The sequence below is a fragment of the Stigmatopora argus genome, chromosome 14 (assembly GCF_051989625.1).
Source record: "Stigmatopora argus isolate UIUO_Sarg chromosome 14, RoL_Sarg_1.0, whole genome shotgun sequence".
NCBI classification, from domain to species: Eukaryota; Metazoa; Chordata; class Actinopteri; order Syngnathiformes; family Syngnathidae; genus Stigmatopora; species Stigmatopora argus.
Window position 1 is genome coordinate 15,057,149 of NC_135400.1, and position 15,251 is coordinate 15,072,399.

At 38.8% G+C, this 15,251-nt stretch overlaps 1 protein-coding gene across 1 annotated transcript in view; it reads left to right on the forward strand.

Moving 5' to 3' along the window:
* Positions 1 to 650: 650 nt before the first annotated feature.
* Positions 651 to 15,251, forward strand: part of tanc2a (tetratricopeptide repeat, ankyrin repeat and coiled-coil containing 2a) — a 29,989-nt gene continuing 15,388 nt past the window's right edge. Inside the window, exons 1-3 of the mRNA XM_077618946.1 lie at positions 651 to 952; positions 9,688 to 9,765; positions 10,199 to 10,306. Of these exons, the coding sequence (XP_077475072.1) occupies positions 9,708 to 9,765; positions 10,199 to 10,306 (166 nt within the window). The 5' untranslated portion in view covers positions 651 to 952; positions 9,688 to 9,707. The remainder of the gene's footprint in view (positions 953 to 9,687; positions 9,766 to 10,198; positions 10,307 to 15,251) is intronic.

The window sequence follows — 15,251 nt, forward strand, 5'->3', positions numbered from 1 at the left end:
ACTTATTTATGTGACCACTTGTTCCTGCTGACTCCTTATCTATCTTGACTTACTACTTATTTATGATGTTGACTACTTATTTATTGATTATTTATACGTTCATTCGTTTGTTGTTGTCATTTTTGCACTTCCCTACTTCTGTTGTTGACTACTTATTGGATAACTTTGGATTGGACAACTTTATTCATCCCGTATTTGGGAGATTTCGTTGTCACAGTAGCAAGAGGGTGAGGATGCAGAAATAGGAAAGGCATTTTAGACATAAATAGATAGGTAATAAATAAGTTAATAAATAAATACATGAATAAATATATACATTATTATGTTGACTACTTATTTATTTATCACTTACTTAATGACCATGTATTACTTATTGTTATTATTTATAGATTTATTTGTTGTTGTTATTTGTGCACTTTAAATGTCATTATATTATATAATGGCAATAAAAAAGCATTGAATTCAATTCAATTCAATAGTATAAAGCAGCCATATCTTACTTTGACCACAAGAGGGCCCCCTGACAGCTGCAGCTTTCTACTAGTATACACACTGCTGGCGATTTTGATGTTGGGAGTAGTCTAGCGTGGAGCAATTGGCCACACCCCTCTCATGAATAATTCATCATTCCCCTCTAGCCTAGAGGGGACTCGTGCCAGAAAGGCTTCCCTTCCTTTCCCAGACGTCAAGCCGTAGCCTTCACCGGTGGGGAGATAGACATTCGTGCTCGCTTTTCCGCCACTCCTTTATTGACAAGGACATGAAAATACCCGGCCATGACCGGGGCGTGGGAGTCTGGCTCCGCTACGACATTTACGGTGGCTTTTGCTGGTTTATTTACAGGAGAGCACCCAGCGAGGGCTTCACGTCGCCCCGACCGTGACCGACCTATTACCGTATCTGCCATAATGACGCCATTTGTACACCCGCTCCACTGAAGACCAACACGCAGGTGACTCACTTTTATTTATTTATTTTTTTAAGCCGAGTGTGTGTGTGTGGAGGTTCGCATCCTTTGACCGAACAATTGTGCAGGAAATTCAGCATGCCACTTCGGATAAGGTCGATAGTGTTATCGTTGTCGCTGTTTTTAATCCTGTTGTTTTTACACTTGGCGTGGTTCAAAAAGAACGTTCGTTCCGTGAAGGCACCACTGGGAATGTTTGATTAACCCAGGCTTTTATTATATGACAAACAATTGGCACATTTTTTTCACTTTTGAATGAAAACTTGCACTTCTTTATTGAAATACAAGCATACTGGCATTAACAATTTATTTAGTAAGGGACTAATATTGGTCATTTATGCTATAATCTGTTAAAAAAACTGGCATTCCCCTACGTGGGCATTGTTAGGCCACAAAATTAACATTTCGCAAACAGGTGTGGCCTACGTAACAAAAATGTTTACAACTGTAATTTTATCAAAACATTGATTAGTAGTAATGATTATTTTTTCAATGTAATAAAATGACAATGAAAATGTTATTAAAATATGACTAGGAACAAAACTATATATTTTCACTAATAAAGTTATGGATTTAATTTACGGTTAACTTAAACTTGTAGAACTGGTTAGGACTGGTCATCTTTCCATGCCCTTGACGGCAAGAGACGTCCAATCCTTGTTGACTATGGGATTATTCGTCTCCCTCATAATGGACATTTCGTGCCGTCAATGGAAGGCAATGAGTTAAATGGTGGCACTAAATAGTGGAATATTTGTTTTTGTTTTTTAAATTAGGGTTTGGAAACTGCTCTCTAATGAGAACACATGAAATGGATTGAACTTTTTCCCACTGGAGACAGATGGTGGTTACCAGTTTTGACAGGGAACAAATCCTTTGTGAAGGAATGACAGGATTAACTGACACAACATTACGATAAAACACCCCTTCTAACGTCTATATCACAAAAGAGGTTCTGTATGAACTTGTATGTTTTCCATCTATCCATCCATCACTAGTTTTGTATATCCACCATCTGCCTCTTTATCTAACATCAATCATCAGCCGGGTGAACACCCATCATCCATTTTTTCCAACCCGAACCCCCATCATCCACCCATTCTTCCATTGTCCTCCCAAACAAACCCCTTAATCTTATTTTTTTTCTTTACACCAATCAGATGGAGTTTTTCAAAAATCCCACTTAATTTGTTTGTCCTTTTGTTTTCCTTCTTGTTGGAGAGGACACAAACCGAAATGGCCACTCCTGCATTATTCATAGTTGGATCTAAATGAAATTTGGTGGAAATGTATGCAAATGGCTCCTCGAAACCCGACACTTAATTTTCTTGTCTACGGCCTGATTAATTAGCTGTGCACTTATTGTTCCCTGTCGGTTTAGAATTTGCCAGTAGATGGCATTTCTCTCGATTGATGAATTTAATGTCCCATGAGGTGTTTGATTACTTTTTTTTTTCCTGATTTGTTCAATGTGCATATTATGAAACAAGTTGATTTGAGTGAACTCCATTCATGCAGCGCGTAAGATCATAAATCAATACATAAAAAAAAAGGGTAATGATGGAGAAGCAAGGTATTTATTTGACAATTTCAACACCAGAAGTGCTTGACATAACATGAAAATAAAAACAAAAATCATCAATTTGAAACGTGAATATTATGATAGCGCGTAGCTGTAAAAACTAGACTCTTATTTTAAATTAACACTTCAATTTCAATCAATTTGTTGGTAAATCCGTCCATTTTCTTGGTCACTTCTTGGGTTAGAAAGTATAGCAGTTGACTTGAGGGTAAAAAGGTGGGTTAGACCTCGGCCTATCGTTGTTTAGACTTGAGTTAATGTCTTTTGGAAGAAAAGCAGAGCACCTGAACTAGCCACTGATGCATTGTGTTGGCACACGTCTCAAACTTGGCTGACATCAATAACAAAGGGATTCCTCACTTTCCATGGTGTGACGATGAGATAAGACTTTAGATGTTTTGAACTTTGCCTGCTTTGGTTTTGCCTCACATGGTGTCCTTCACACAATTCTGGTACTTTTCTCTGTTGTGCTTGCGGGCTATTAGGAAAATAATAATTAATTGAGGCTCACATAAGTAGCTCAAATTTAGCCTACATTCTTTGGCACTTCCCAGATTTGACACTAGATGGAGTGAGTTTCTTAAACAGATGTATCGATGTAGGAAAATTGTGTAGCACAAGGGTGTCAGACTCAGGTTGGTCCGCGGGCCTCGTTAACGTCAACTCGATTTGATGTGGGCCAGACCATTTTAGATATAATATTTAGATTTTTTTAATATAAATTGATTAAAAGCCCTGAACATTCAGTTTTTTATAGATCTAAAACAATGTTTATTTTATCTTTTTTATATACATTTTTACAAAATGATTTTTGAACTAAAAATTGATTAAAAAATTACAATTATTGATTTAAAAGGGGGAAAATCAGGAAATTTAATATACATCTATACTCTTCATTTTAATTTGATCCTAAAACGGAAAGTCGGCACTCATGATTTACTTTCTCGGGCCGCACAAAGTGGTGCGGCGGGCCAGATTTGGCCCCCGGGCCGCCATTTTGACACCTGTGGTGTAGCATTTCTGTATTTTGTTTTAAAGAAGCAAAAAAATACCTGGTAAATTGAGCTATTTTGCTTGTAAATTGATGGTTTTCCTGTCGCTTTTCTGCAAAATTGGTTTCAATAGTGTAAATAGATGCACTATATATATTTTATTGCAATAACACAATAGTTATATTCTTTGTTTTTGTAATCCTTAATATATTGATTGCTATTGACAGTTATAGAGAACAATTTCAACTAGCATCGAGTGATCGTTCCATCGCTGCCAACCCCCCAGTCAAATTGGATTGGACGTCTTTGCCGTCAACATAGTATAAAATACAGGCATTTCTAGGGAAAGACTAGGCCATGTTGTTCTTTGACATATTTGCTCCCAACCCTCCCTCCCTCCCTCCCTCCCCCACTAACTTCTGTTCCTTAACAGCGGCAATGCAGATGGGTGTAATCCCACGCTAATCTGGCTAACCTTGTATAGTCTGTAGTCTGGGTTTAATGCGACTCTGATTAAAGTCGCTCCCATCACGTGAGCCATTAGTTAATTAGATTACTAGCATGTGCTAATTAAATGGACAAGGCGGCCTTCTTGAAGAGCGTTAATGTTGATTTTATTCCGATTTATTCTCTTTGCTCAATTCGCCACTTCTTGGGACTGAGATCCGTTCAGTATTCCGCTCGCGTTTGTGGTCGTCCACTTTGATGCTAACGAAAGCAAAAAGTTCTGTTGTAAGAAAGGTCTTGTTTCTGGTGAAAGAAAGATGTCGTGGCAATGCGAGGTGAAGGATTTCGTGTGCACGTTTGCTTTTCCAGATGGAAAGAGAGTGGAGTGCAGGTTGCTTGACTGTCGTCCTTGATGATCTTTACAGCTTTCCGTTTTGTCTGCTATAACGTCCCACGCTTGTGTTATTAAAATGTCCTTCCACATGTTTACAACCCCAAACAGTCCAGTTGTCCGAGGGCAGCCAATGGGCAATCACCAGCAACTTGAGCACATCTGCAAAAAATGAAAATACGGTCAGTCATAAATAAGGCCAGTCTAACATTTTGGGATTTTTTTTTTAGATTGGATAACTTTATTCATCCCGTATTCGGGAAATTTCACATTTAATCACATCCATCCAAATTTATTAAAATTGCCAAGTACTATGGGTAAAAAAATTCTGTTGCAACTTCTTATCTTTAATCTCTCCTCGGCGCCTGAGGCTTCTTATTATAGCCCCGAGCTCATCTGATTCAGAGTTAATTTCATTTCCACCACGCAAAAACCACAAAGTTTAAATACCAAGATAGTCCCTTGCCCAAACAGGGTTAATAAAAAAGGCCTTAAGTGTAATAATGAATCTAATAATTACCGGTTTTCTAATGCAGATCTTTTGTCGTCAATGGCACTAAAACATGGAGTGTTTTTTTTTATGTTCTGTGAATGGGTGTTCTCTAAAGTAATGAACATTTCTCCATTAAGGGTTGGAAGCTGCGTTCTAGTGAGAGAACGCAGAATGGATTTGTTATTGGAAATGTAGTTTTTGTTGTTGTTGTAAATGTAAAATGAATTTGAATTGGGGCGCTGATCATATGCGTATAATTCCATTTTTGCAACCTATGTCAGATGGTAGCATTAAATCATTGTTCAGTAATTGGGTCGTCCATCTGTGCTGTCAAAGGAAGAAGGAGACTTTTGATCAATTTTGTAAACAATGCAACTCTGTCATAACACGCTAGTATATTCAGCAGATTATTGGAAATCCATGTAGTATATTTCATTATTTCATGTCTAATCATAAGGCCAGCCGTTGCATTGTGATTCAATCGTCAAAGTAGTCGGTAGGACATACCCATTTTATTAGCTTGATAATGGCTGATTACCGCCAAACTTTGTTAAAGGCTAGCTCATGGGACAAAATAGCAAATATTCATTTATGGTATCATTAGAGGAATTTACTTTCTCCATTCCACTGCCCATCTGTTTAACATTCTCCAAAACAGCCATTTTTGTTCTTAGAAATTGTTGTGGAAAAATCTTAATACCGTATAAGCCCTTGTTATATCAACACCAACTAAAAAAATAGCATAGGCATTTATTCAAGGCTAGTTTTTGTTTTTTCATCATTAGCATCAACAGAGGTCAGCAGAGGGTGGGGGGACTTATCCAAATTTGCCCAAGCCCACCCTCTCTAGTGCTAACAAGGATACACCGCAGGTCACGTAGAGCAGTAACTGTCGACAGATGGTGTGTATTTGTGCATGTGTGCGCGCGCTTGGCATGTGGGATTCGCATGAATGAGCTTGACGCCGTGCTAGCGCTGAGTCATGTTTGCTAGCTACCCACCGCCATGTGTGACTCAGGGATAAGACACCAAATCAGTTTCTGTTTTACCCACAAGTCTCGTTAACTAACTAACTGAGCCCTGCAGGGCGTGGCCAGATGTGTTGGAGATGCGTCCTTAATTAACACAATGCTAACGGCATTGTTTGTCTTTTACGTTTGGTCAATGTCTTCCAAAATAAAAGTGCTATCTTGGCTTTTCAAGTTTGAATGGAGAGTTTCATCCTTAAAAGTTGCTCTGAAATACTCTCGTAAGTGATCATATTTTTGACATCCATCAAAATTAGTGAAAGGAAAAGCTAAATAATCAAAGTCCATCCTAATTAGTCTTCCTTTTTTCAGATGCCACGCCCACCCCCAAAAATTCAAAAGATAAAATTGATGTCACAACCAGAACGAGCTTCAGATTTTTGCAGTCTGCCAGCATTCTATTCATAATCTTTCTATTATCTTTAAGTTAGAGTGTGACTATATAGCACAATGCTAGAAAGCTAGGCATGATCTGCAATTCTGGTTGTGATGTCACAACCAGAATTTGCTGAAACAAAGTGGCCGATCTCTAATGCATGGTTTTAGATGCAATAATGATACAATTGTAAAAGACAGATGAAGTAATCTTGTTTTAATTCATCTTGACTACACTTTAAAGCATTTGCTTTCCTTTCCCTGCCCAAAAAATATCCTGCATTTTTGCAAATATTATTATGCATACGTACGTGTGGGTGGCGGATACAGCTTTGGATTTTAGACTCGGGCCTATCTTTTCCTGCCGGCTTCTCATTGAGGATTAGCACACTGACACACATTACACACACGCAACGATAAGCAAGCTGGCGCATGCATTATTTCTTGGAAATAAGATGACAACTAGTCAGTGCAATTAGGATTTTGTGGGACAGCTCTCAGACGGGGGGGATTATGTCTATTTCTAGGCTAGTCATGCAGATAGTGGTCGAGTTTTATGGGATTTGTACATGGGAAGCATAGTGGCTTTATTTCAGATCCACAGGTTGAAATGAAACCTGATCTTCACACTTTATTGAGCTAAGAACTGTTGAAGAACTTAATTCACTTTGAAGGATGTCGAACGCAAGATGTCAAAAGTGGTTGGTTGTGTTCAAAAGCTAAATTAGTGTATGTTTGTCGCCATAATAGGGCTGAGCGATATCAAAAGAATTTGATATTTTTGGGGGGGGAAATGTCCATATTTGTTCAATTCAAATGAAGAAATGTGTAATACAAAATAAACCAGAGCGGTCTTAAAAATGGAGAATAAACCCAAACTCAAGACAATAACCAAAGAGCCATGTTGTCTAGTGGTAATCAACAACTGACAGAGCGTAACTGAGGCTATCTAGAGCAAACTCCAAGATTGTAAACAAATAGATTATAAAAGACAGATTTGAGATATGACCAGCAAGATTTGTTCTACGAGTACCAATTACCATAAACTAGTACAAATAAGAGTCCAGATGGGACCGTGACAGGCTGTGCATTGTGGTCCGGGTTCGTAGGTTGATTAAGGTTGCCAGAACAAAAAGCATCGAAAAGATAACTTTTGGCCTTGCAGCAGATGGATACAGAAGCATCAACAAAAATGGGAAAACAGATGGGAATATTCCAAACAACTGTTCAAACTGAGAAGGACCCCTTAAAACCCTGGTGACCCAATACAGCTCTGGCAATTACTGTTAACCAATCGTGGGTGTACCCAAATTCTTCTCAAAGTCAACTGTGATAAATACAGTGGTACCTCGTCATACGACCGTTCGTCATACGGAATGCTCGTCTTACGGGGGAAATTTCGATCGAATAATTCGCCCGTGATGCGGTCAAAATTTCATTATGCGACCAAGCCAGGTCGCCATGGCATTTTTTTGTTTTTGCATCTCTTTCGTGTAAAAAATATGTCTACGAGCACTGGTGGGCGGACTTTGCATTTCCACACGCGTTTTCCCCCCACTTGGTCTACATTTACATACCAGGTAAACAATACGTATTACAATGGATCGGCAAAGTTTTGCTAAGAAAAGGCGACCGTTGACAATGGACATGAAACGCGAAATAATTGAAAAACATGAGCGTGGGGTACGTGTTACCGAGCTCGCTCGGCAATACGAGAGGAATACGTCAACCATATCCTCCATCCTTAAGCAGAGGGACGCAATTAAGGAGAAGAGGCCGACCAAAGGACTATCTATCATTTCCCACCGGCGCAGTGACATTCACGACGAGATGGAGAACCTTCTTTTATTGTGGATAAAAGATAAACAATTAGCAGGAGATAGCCTGGCCGAGTCTACCATTTGTGAAAAAGCCAGCCGAATTTACATAGATATGATATCAACGAAAGGAGAGCCTTCAACAACTTCACAAACATTTAAAGCGAGTCATGGCTGGTTCGAAACATTTAAAAAACGATCTGGAATACACTCTGTAATCCGACACGGAGAAGCGGCGAGTTGCAATTCGAAAGCTGCGGTGGAATTTATTAAGACATTTGCCTTGATTATCGCCCAGGAAAATTACACCCCCCAGCAAGTTTTCAACTGCGATGAAACTGGTCTTTTTTGGAAAAAATGCCCAGGCGGACAGGATTTAATCGACCTACAGGAGCGTGAACATTTGTTGCCGGAACTTAGTAGCGAGGAGGCGGTGGAATAGATATCAAAAACATGCTCGCGAAGTGGCAAGAGGTTTCGGATTTTATTGAAAAGACTCACCCTGACAAACTGGCAAGTGGTCGCGCATCATCGTATTATGATGACATTTGTATTCGACATTATCGAAATATTTTGAAGGGTAGACAAAAACAAACAACGCTTGATGCGTTTGTTTTGAAGACTTCCGCGGAGCGGCCAGGTGGTGTCAACCCGTAGAACTAAGTAAGGTAAAAAAGATTACAACTAATTTAGAATTTAGTTTTGTTTGAAGTTACATTAAAGGTTGAGTGTCTGTTTTTTTAGTTATCCAAGTTAATTTAAATTTGTTTGTTCGTTTAAGAGTGCAATGTTGCCGTGGAGAAAGTCACCCCGAACAGTCCCCCCCCCCCTCCGCCTCCGTGTGTGTTGTTCTCTCCCCTCCGCGAAATGTGTCTAATTTTACTCCTATTAAACACATTATTACTATCAAACCACTCGTTATTTATTACTTTGTTAATAGATGGTGAATTATAAGAAATAAAACATGTTTTCCAATCCAATATCCTGTTTTTGGTGTTTTCTTCAGATAGTTGGAACGAATTAATTTGTTTCCCATTCATTTCAATGGGAAACTTTACCTCGAGTTACGAGAAACTTGTCATACGAGCTCAGTCCCGGAACGGATTAAGATCGTATGTCGAGGTACCACTGTACCAGTTGACCCTTAACCCTAATGAGAACAACAAAGTTGAATGCAGATTCAAGACAGATGATCTAGTTCCAATTTAGAAGTCGGCAATGAATTCAGGTTTCAGTTGGATTTCCACTCCGACCAATGAGGCGGGACTTTGTGATGCGTCATCAAGGGGAGTGACTACAGGTTTATTTTACACTTCTGGGAGTTTTTGGAAGTTTCTTTTTTTCAACCTAAATGCGACAAGGTCTCTTAAATGTTTTTTTTTGCATCACCCTTTTGTATTTGCATCGTAATACAACTATATAATATTTACACAATCTTTTAAAATGTTTGACCCTTTTCCTTCTAAGACTTGGTTTTGTGATGTCATTGAGGTGATACATCATTTCAAGTGCGATTCACACGTCACATTGATGTCTCATCTTAAACAACGTGGTCATACATGAAGATTTCTTAATGTTGGATTATGTCTTGACAGGAAATACACGGTGAGCAATCATGTTCCGAAACAGTCTGAAGATGCTGCTGGGAAGCAAAAGCCGCAAGAACAATGGCGGTCAGTGTCTCCGTGTCACAGTGTGTTGCTACCAACCTTATCCAAACACATCTTACATTATGTACCCTATTTTTTTACAGAAATGCAGTGAAACATTATGTCAACTCTATTTTTCCCCAGACAATGAACTCTCTGTTGGGTGAACAGAATTAACAAACGAAAACATGAATGTCCCTAAAGATCTTAAAAATATGTAATGATAACAATGTTGTCTCTATTCGTACTATAAAGTAGTCATATTGCATTCACAGTTTTAAATCGGCCGTTATAATAACAATAATAGAAAGGAATAACACCAGAGTGCAATTGACTTTTTTAACCTCCAATTCTTGCAATTGACTTTAACTCAAAATGTAATAAGTTAAGATCCCTAGGTTTTACATTGAGAGGCTATGTGACTGTGTGTATTAACAGCTCCATTTTCTCTTGCCAGGTGGTGGCAGCATTGAGTCCACGAGCTCCGAGATAAGACTGTCAGAAGGCTTTACTCGTTCCCTTCCTTCGTCTCCTCTTAACATCCGTCAAGCCAAAAGAATAACTGGTTAGTCTTATTTTTTTTCTCCCAAACACCCACTAGCTTAATGCTAACCTACAATAGAAGACGCCATTCATTGGACTTGGAAACATTAGCATCCTTCTGCAATGCATATTCACACACACCTACGTCGCTAACATTCATTCAAAGATTAAAAAAAAAAACATATGCTCTTTGTACACTGCCCAAAAAATAATTTACATAAACATACGCTGCCAAAAACAAATGATAGCAACCGAATTTTGTTTACCACAGGCAGAGTAGTGAAATTTATTGCTGCTGATTTTATTACCACACTGATTAACTAACTCTCTAGTTTTATGTTTTCGTTGTCACATAGTTTGAAGATGTTTGGCTCGGAATAGTTTTAACTAGTTATATTTTCCACAAAACTTTGCATTTGGCCTAAAATTTGTGTATCACGCGTACACTAATTCTGTGTTGACGAGTGGAGTGAATGTGCAATTTTTAAAAAATATTTTTCTTTTGGGATAAATTTAGGATGTTTTCCTTTATTAAAAATAAAACTCCAAAGCATAGTGTAAATGCAGCTGTCTTACAGTGAGGTTTAACTAGGTTTATCTCTGTCTCTGGCCTGATATATACAGCTGTGGGCCTGTTCTATTTTGTCTGCTAAAAGGGGGTGGCTTGAACTTTGAACCCTCATTTTCCTTGGTGAGAGATAAAACGCCGAAACTTAAAGACAACCCTTGTCATCCTCTCCTGCTTCTACTCCCCTTCCTTCTCCACGGGGTTGATTTGACACACTTGCACTAAACATTCCCATGTGTACTCCAAGTCTTTGTCAAGAGCGCAAGATCAGAAAAGCACTTCAATTCGGACTTAGTAATCTACCGTATTTTGCCGTTTAATATACCCGGGTATATTAAATGATTTTTGCTTTTTTGAGCCTCCCGTTTGTGTGCCATTTAATATACCCCTGTTGTTTAATGTACCCGGGTATATTAAACGGCAACTCAGCTTTTTTGGCAATATTTGTATGGTGTTCATGGGGGCATGGATAATTATAGATACTTAAGTTCATTAAAATTCCAAGTCAGACTTTGTTCAGCAGCAAGAAGTTTTAACCTGAGCAGTAAGTAGTTTTAGTCTGTTTATATTAAACAGCAAAATGTGATGAGTGAAATTGCAAAGGCTTTTTGTTGAAAAGTAAGTCACCCTAATTGCACCCAAGAGCTTTACTTTACATAAGGTCGTCTCTGGTTGGGTAATATGTCGACCGTAGAAGCTAATGTTGTCATGTTTTGTTTTTGGGTTATGAAAAATATTTTTTATTAATTAGATATTTCTGTGTAACATCAATTTCACAATATTTTTTGTTTCATTTTGTGAAATTTGGGCCACACGGGCGATTTTCGGCTGCGCTTTATAGTCCGGAAATGACGGTAAATCAAAATTTGTGTGTACTTGTATAATTGAAATGCTCTAAAAATTCATACATTCAATGTGTTTTCATCTTTTCTAGTCCATTTTACTATTTTCTAGTTGTTCAGACAGTATGCCCAAAAAGTTTCTAGTTAAATTGAATCGTGGTTGAGTTTTGTTCAACAAAATCCGCCCCAGTTTTTCGCTGGTTAAAAATCGAAGCCTTCGAAAAGCGAAGAAACTTTTCCCCAGAACAAAGTTGCCCTGTGTTGAGTTACTCTCGGTATCCGTCCCTCTTTCTCTTCGTCTGCGTGTGTAGGAGTGTGTGTATGTGTGTGTGTGTGTGTGTGTGTTTTGGTTGGAGGAGGGGAGTCTTGATTTGCGCCGCAGTCAGACGAGAGAGATCGTCTTTCAGACCAGATATGGAGGCTCTGCCGTGGAAAAGAGGACCAAAAATCAAGACTTAAAGACTTGCTTTCATGGAGATCTTCGCCCAAGCTTCAGCCCTGGCGTAGGATTTTACTTTGAGCAAATTGTGGGGCAGATCTGCCCGTGGATGAAACAGGTTTTGGATTTTAAGGAGCAGTGGTCTTGGTCTGGTCTGACGTGAGTTGCGGTCAACTTTAAAAGCTCTCCGTTGATGCGTGCGTGCGTGCGTGGACCTTCGATTAACTGACCATTAAGTCGGCGTTGGCGTTTTGCTTTCCTGCTAACGGACTGTTTTCATTATGCCTGGCTGGAGTCAAACTTGAGTATCTTGAGTGCTTTTCCATTTCTGGAGAGAGCGTTGGCTTATCTTCTTACTCCCTCCATCTCCCTCTCCTTTCTCCTTTGTGTTCTCTGGAGAAGGAGGAGCTCAGAAAGTCGCTGGTGGCGATGATTCTTTTTCCATCGGGGACGGCGGAAGAAGGTGGAAATGACCATTACGGCCACAAAAGAAGCGCTTTGACGGACCTTTTCTCGCATTCGTCACGCCGAGGCGAAGCTCTTTTGCCAGGCGACGACAGCTCTTGGATTTGTTGACGCCGCCCTCCACATGGAAACACTCTGAACCAATTACCACAGGCCGGTGGCTCGTTATGGACTGCACGGCGGTGATTTTGAAAACATGCGCCCGTTCCAGGACCGTGTGGCGGAGGCGCCGGCGTCGGGCCTCGGCGCGACACCCTTGGAGGTCGGCGCAAAACTGCCGTTGCGGGCCGGTCGGCGTCTACGGACGTGCCTCGTCTCTTCTGCGGAGTTTGCTTTTTTACGTGTGCTGCTGTCTCGGTCATGAAGAAAACTCGGATCTGTGTCAGGATTGGGACGATCATCCAATCCGTGAAGAGAGGGGAATTGGGAGAGGAGGTTCTGTGGAAGGTGAGAGCCACGTTGAATTTCAGTCCAAATGTTTCAGCAAATAGGCGCTTGCTTGGTATTACATTGGTAGTAAATGAGTGTCTTCACTTTGAAACATTTCTGAGCTGCTTCATATGCTTATTTGGGATACTTTTGGATGAAATGCGGGAAAAATATGTTGTTGTTGAGGCTTGCCGATGGTGTGTAAACTCTTCTTAAAATTATATTTAGGTCCAGGGCTCCTGACTAGCACTAGAAATGAGTGTAGCAGCTTTGTAGTAAAACCTGGTGGCAAGGATTGGCTTTTTAAAAATGAAAACAATGTCAAAACAGCCAAGGCTGGACTTAAAGTTTAAGGTTGGTGACCAATCCCATTGCAGAAGAACAGTTTAAGGCCCGTGTCAAAGTGGCGGCCCGGGGGCCAAATCTGGCCCGCCGCATCATTTTGTGTGGCCCGGGAAAGTAAATCATGAGTGCCGACTTTCAGTTTTAGGATCAAATTAAAATGAAGAGTATAGATGTATATTAAATTTCCTGATTTTACCCCTTTTAAATCAATAATTGACATTTTTTAATCATTTTTTTCTCTGTTTTTAGTTCAAAAATCATTTTGTAAAATCTAAAAATATATTTTAAAAAAAGCTAAAATAAACATTGTTTTAGATCTATAAAAACTGAATATTCAGGGCTTTTAATACAGTTCTTTTAATCCATTTATTTAAAAAAAAATCTAAATATTATATCTAAAATGGTCCGGAACACGTGAAATCAAGTTGACGTTAAAGCGGCCCGCGAACTAACCCGAGTCTGACACCCTTGGTATAAGGCTTAAACTGTTCTTTTGTAATGGGATTGGGCACCGGATGAAAACATTTTAGGCCATAAAAGTCCGCTAAGTGCTAGTTAAACTAGCCATGCATCCTCTTGTCATAGAAACTTTAACCTGAAATTACATAGTTTTGCTCAAATGGAGTCTATGGATGAGCTAACTTGTTCAAAATGAAACACTCGCCCCAGTGGTTAGAGTCCCTGAATGCACCTTAGAGTGGACCAAAAAAAATAAAAAATATGACAAGCTACTTTGTTTAATTTTTTTTTTTTACTCGGGGTATAAGCGTAACTAAATTAAAAAAATGTGGTAGTTGCTTTTTTTCACCAATAAGATATCATGTGCTTTAAATTATTTATCAAGGAAAAAAAGTGCAAAAAAGGGAAATAGTGTAAAAATGGGTCAAGATGAAAATGTTGTGGAAATCCGAGGCTCCTCCAAAATGGAGAATGTTTGAGAATTTCCATTTTATTTTTGCTCAGCGACTTCCACACTCTGTCATTGACTAACCGCACGTGAGTGTGTAGTTGCACGCACAATGCATTTCTATTATTCAGTCCACCAGTCATCAATTTATAGCTTTAATTATAGACTGTCAAGAGACGCTATGTTTTTTTTCCTCTTTTACTGCGGTTTACGCGCACACAACCACATTCGGGAGCGCGTACGCGCATGCGTCTGTGCGACTGTATGAGTGTCGTGGTAAAATAATTATGATACATGGCCCAGTGGCAAACATTTTTATTTAGCGATATAAAGAGGTTGTCTGGCTTTGCTGATGAATATGTATTTTCATTTTATGGCAAAAGCTTTGGAGGGGAAAAAGCTGCAAAATTCCACAAACAACATTTTAGGTTTTCAAATTATTGATATTTTTTTATTCCAAATTTTATTTTTAAAAGAAAATGTGAATCAAATTTCCACATCAAAAATAGATACGGGCCACGCTTATTTTAATGTATGTATTTCTATTTTTTTTGTAATTTATTACATTTATAAAAAAAAAAATTGGCAGTTTTATTTTTTTCAATTTTATTTTAACTTGAATTATTTATCATTTGTTTTACCCTTGGCTTTTTATATGCATTTTTCAAAACTCTTTATTTCTATTAAAATATTGTTGAATTCATTCATTTTATTTAAATGTCTTTATATTTTTTATTGCCCATTGCACAGTATCTATGTATGTATACAATTGTAAATTAATAAGACGAGAAATTATTCTCCTGTAAGCTGCAATCAGCCCCAGGGCCTTAAAATGATACAAATTTAAGAATACAAAAAGATGTATCCATTTTTTTGAGTCTTTGCAGTGTATTGCGCTGAAAACTAGGGAACATTCCTTCCCTGCAAGTGGACAAACGAGTACACCCCCCAAACTTCACTGGCAAGCGTTGC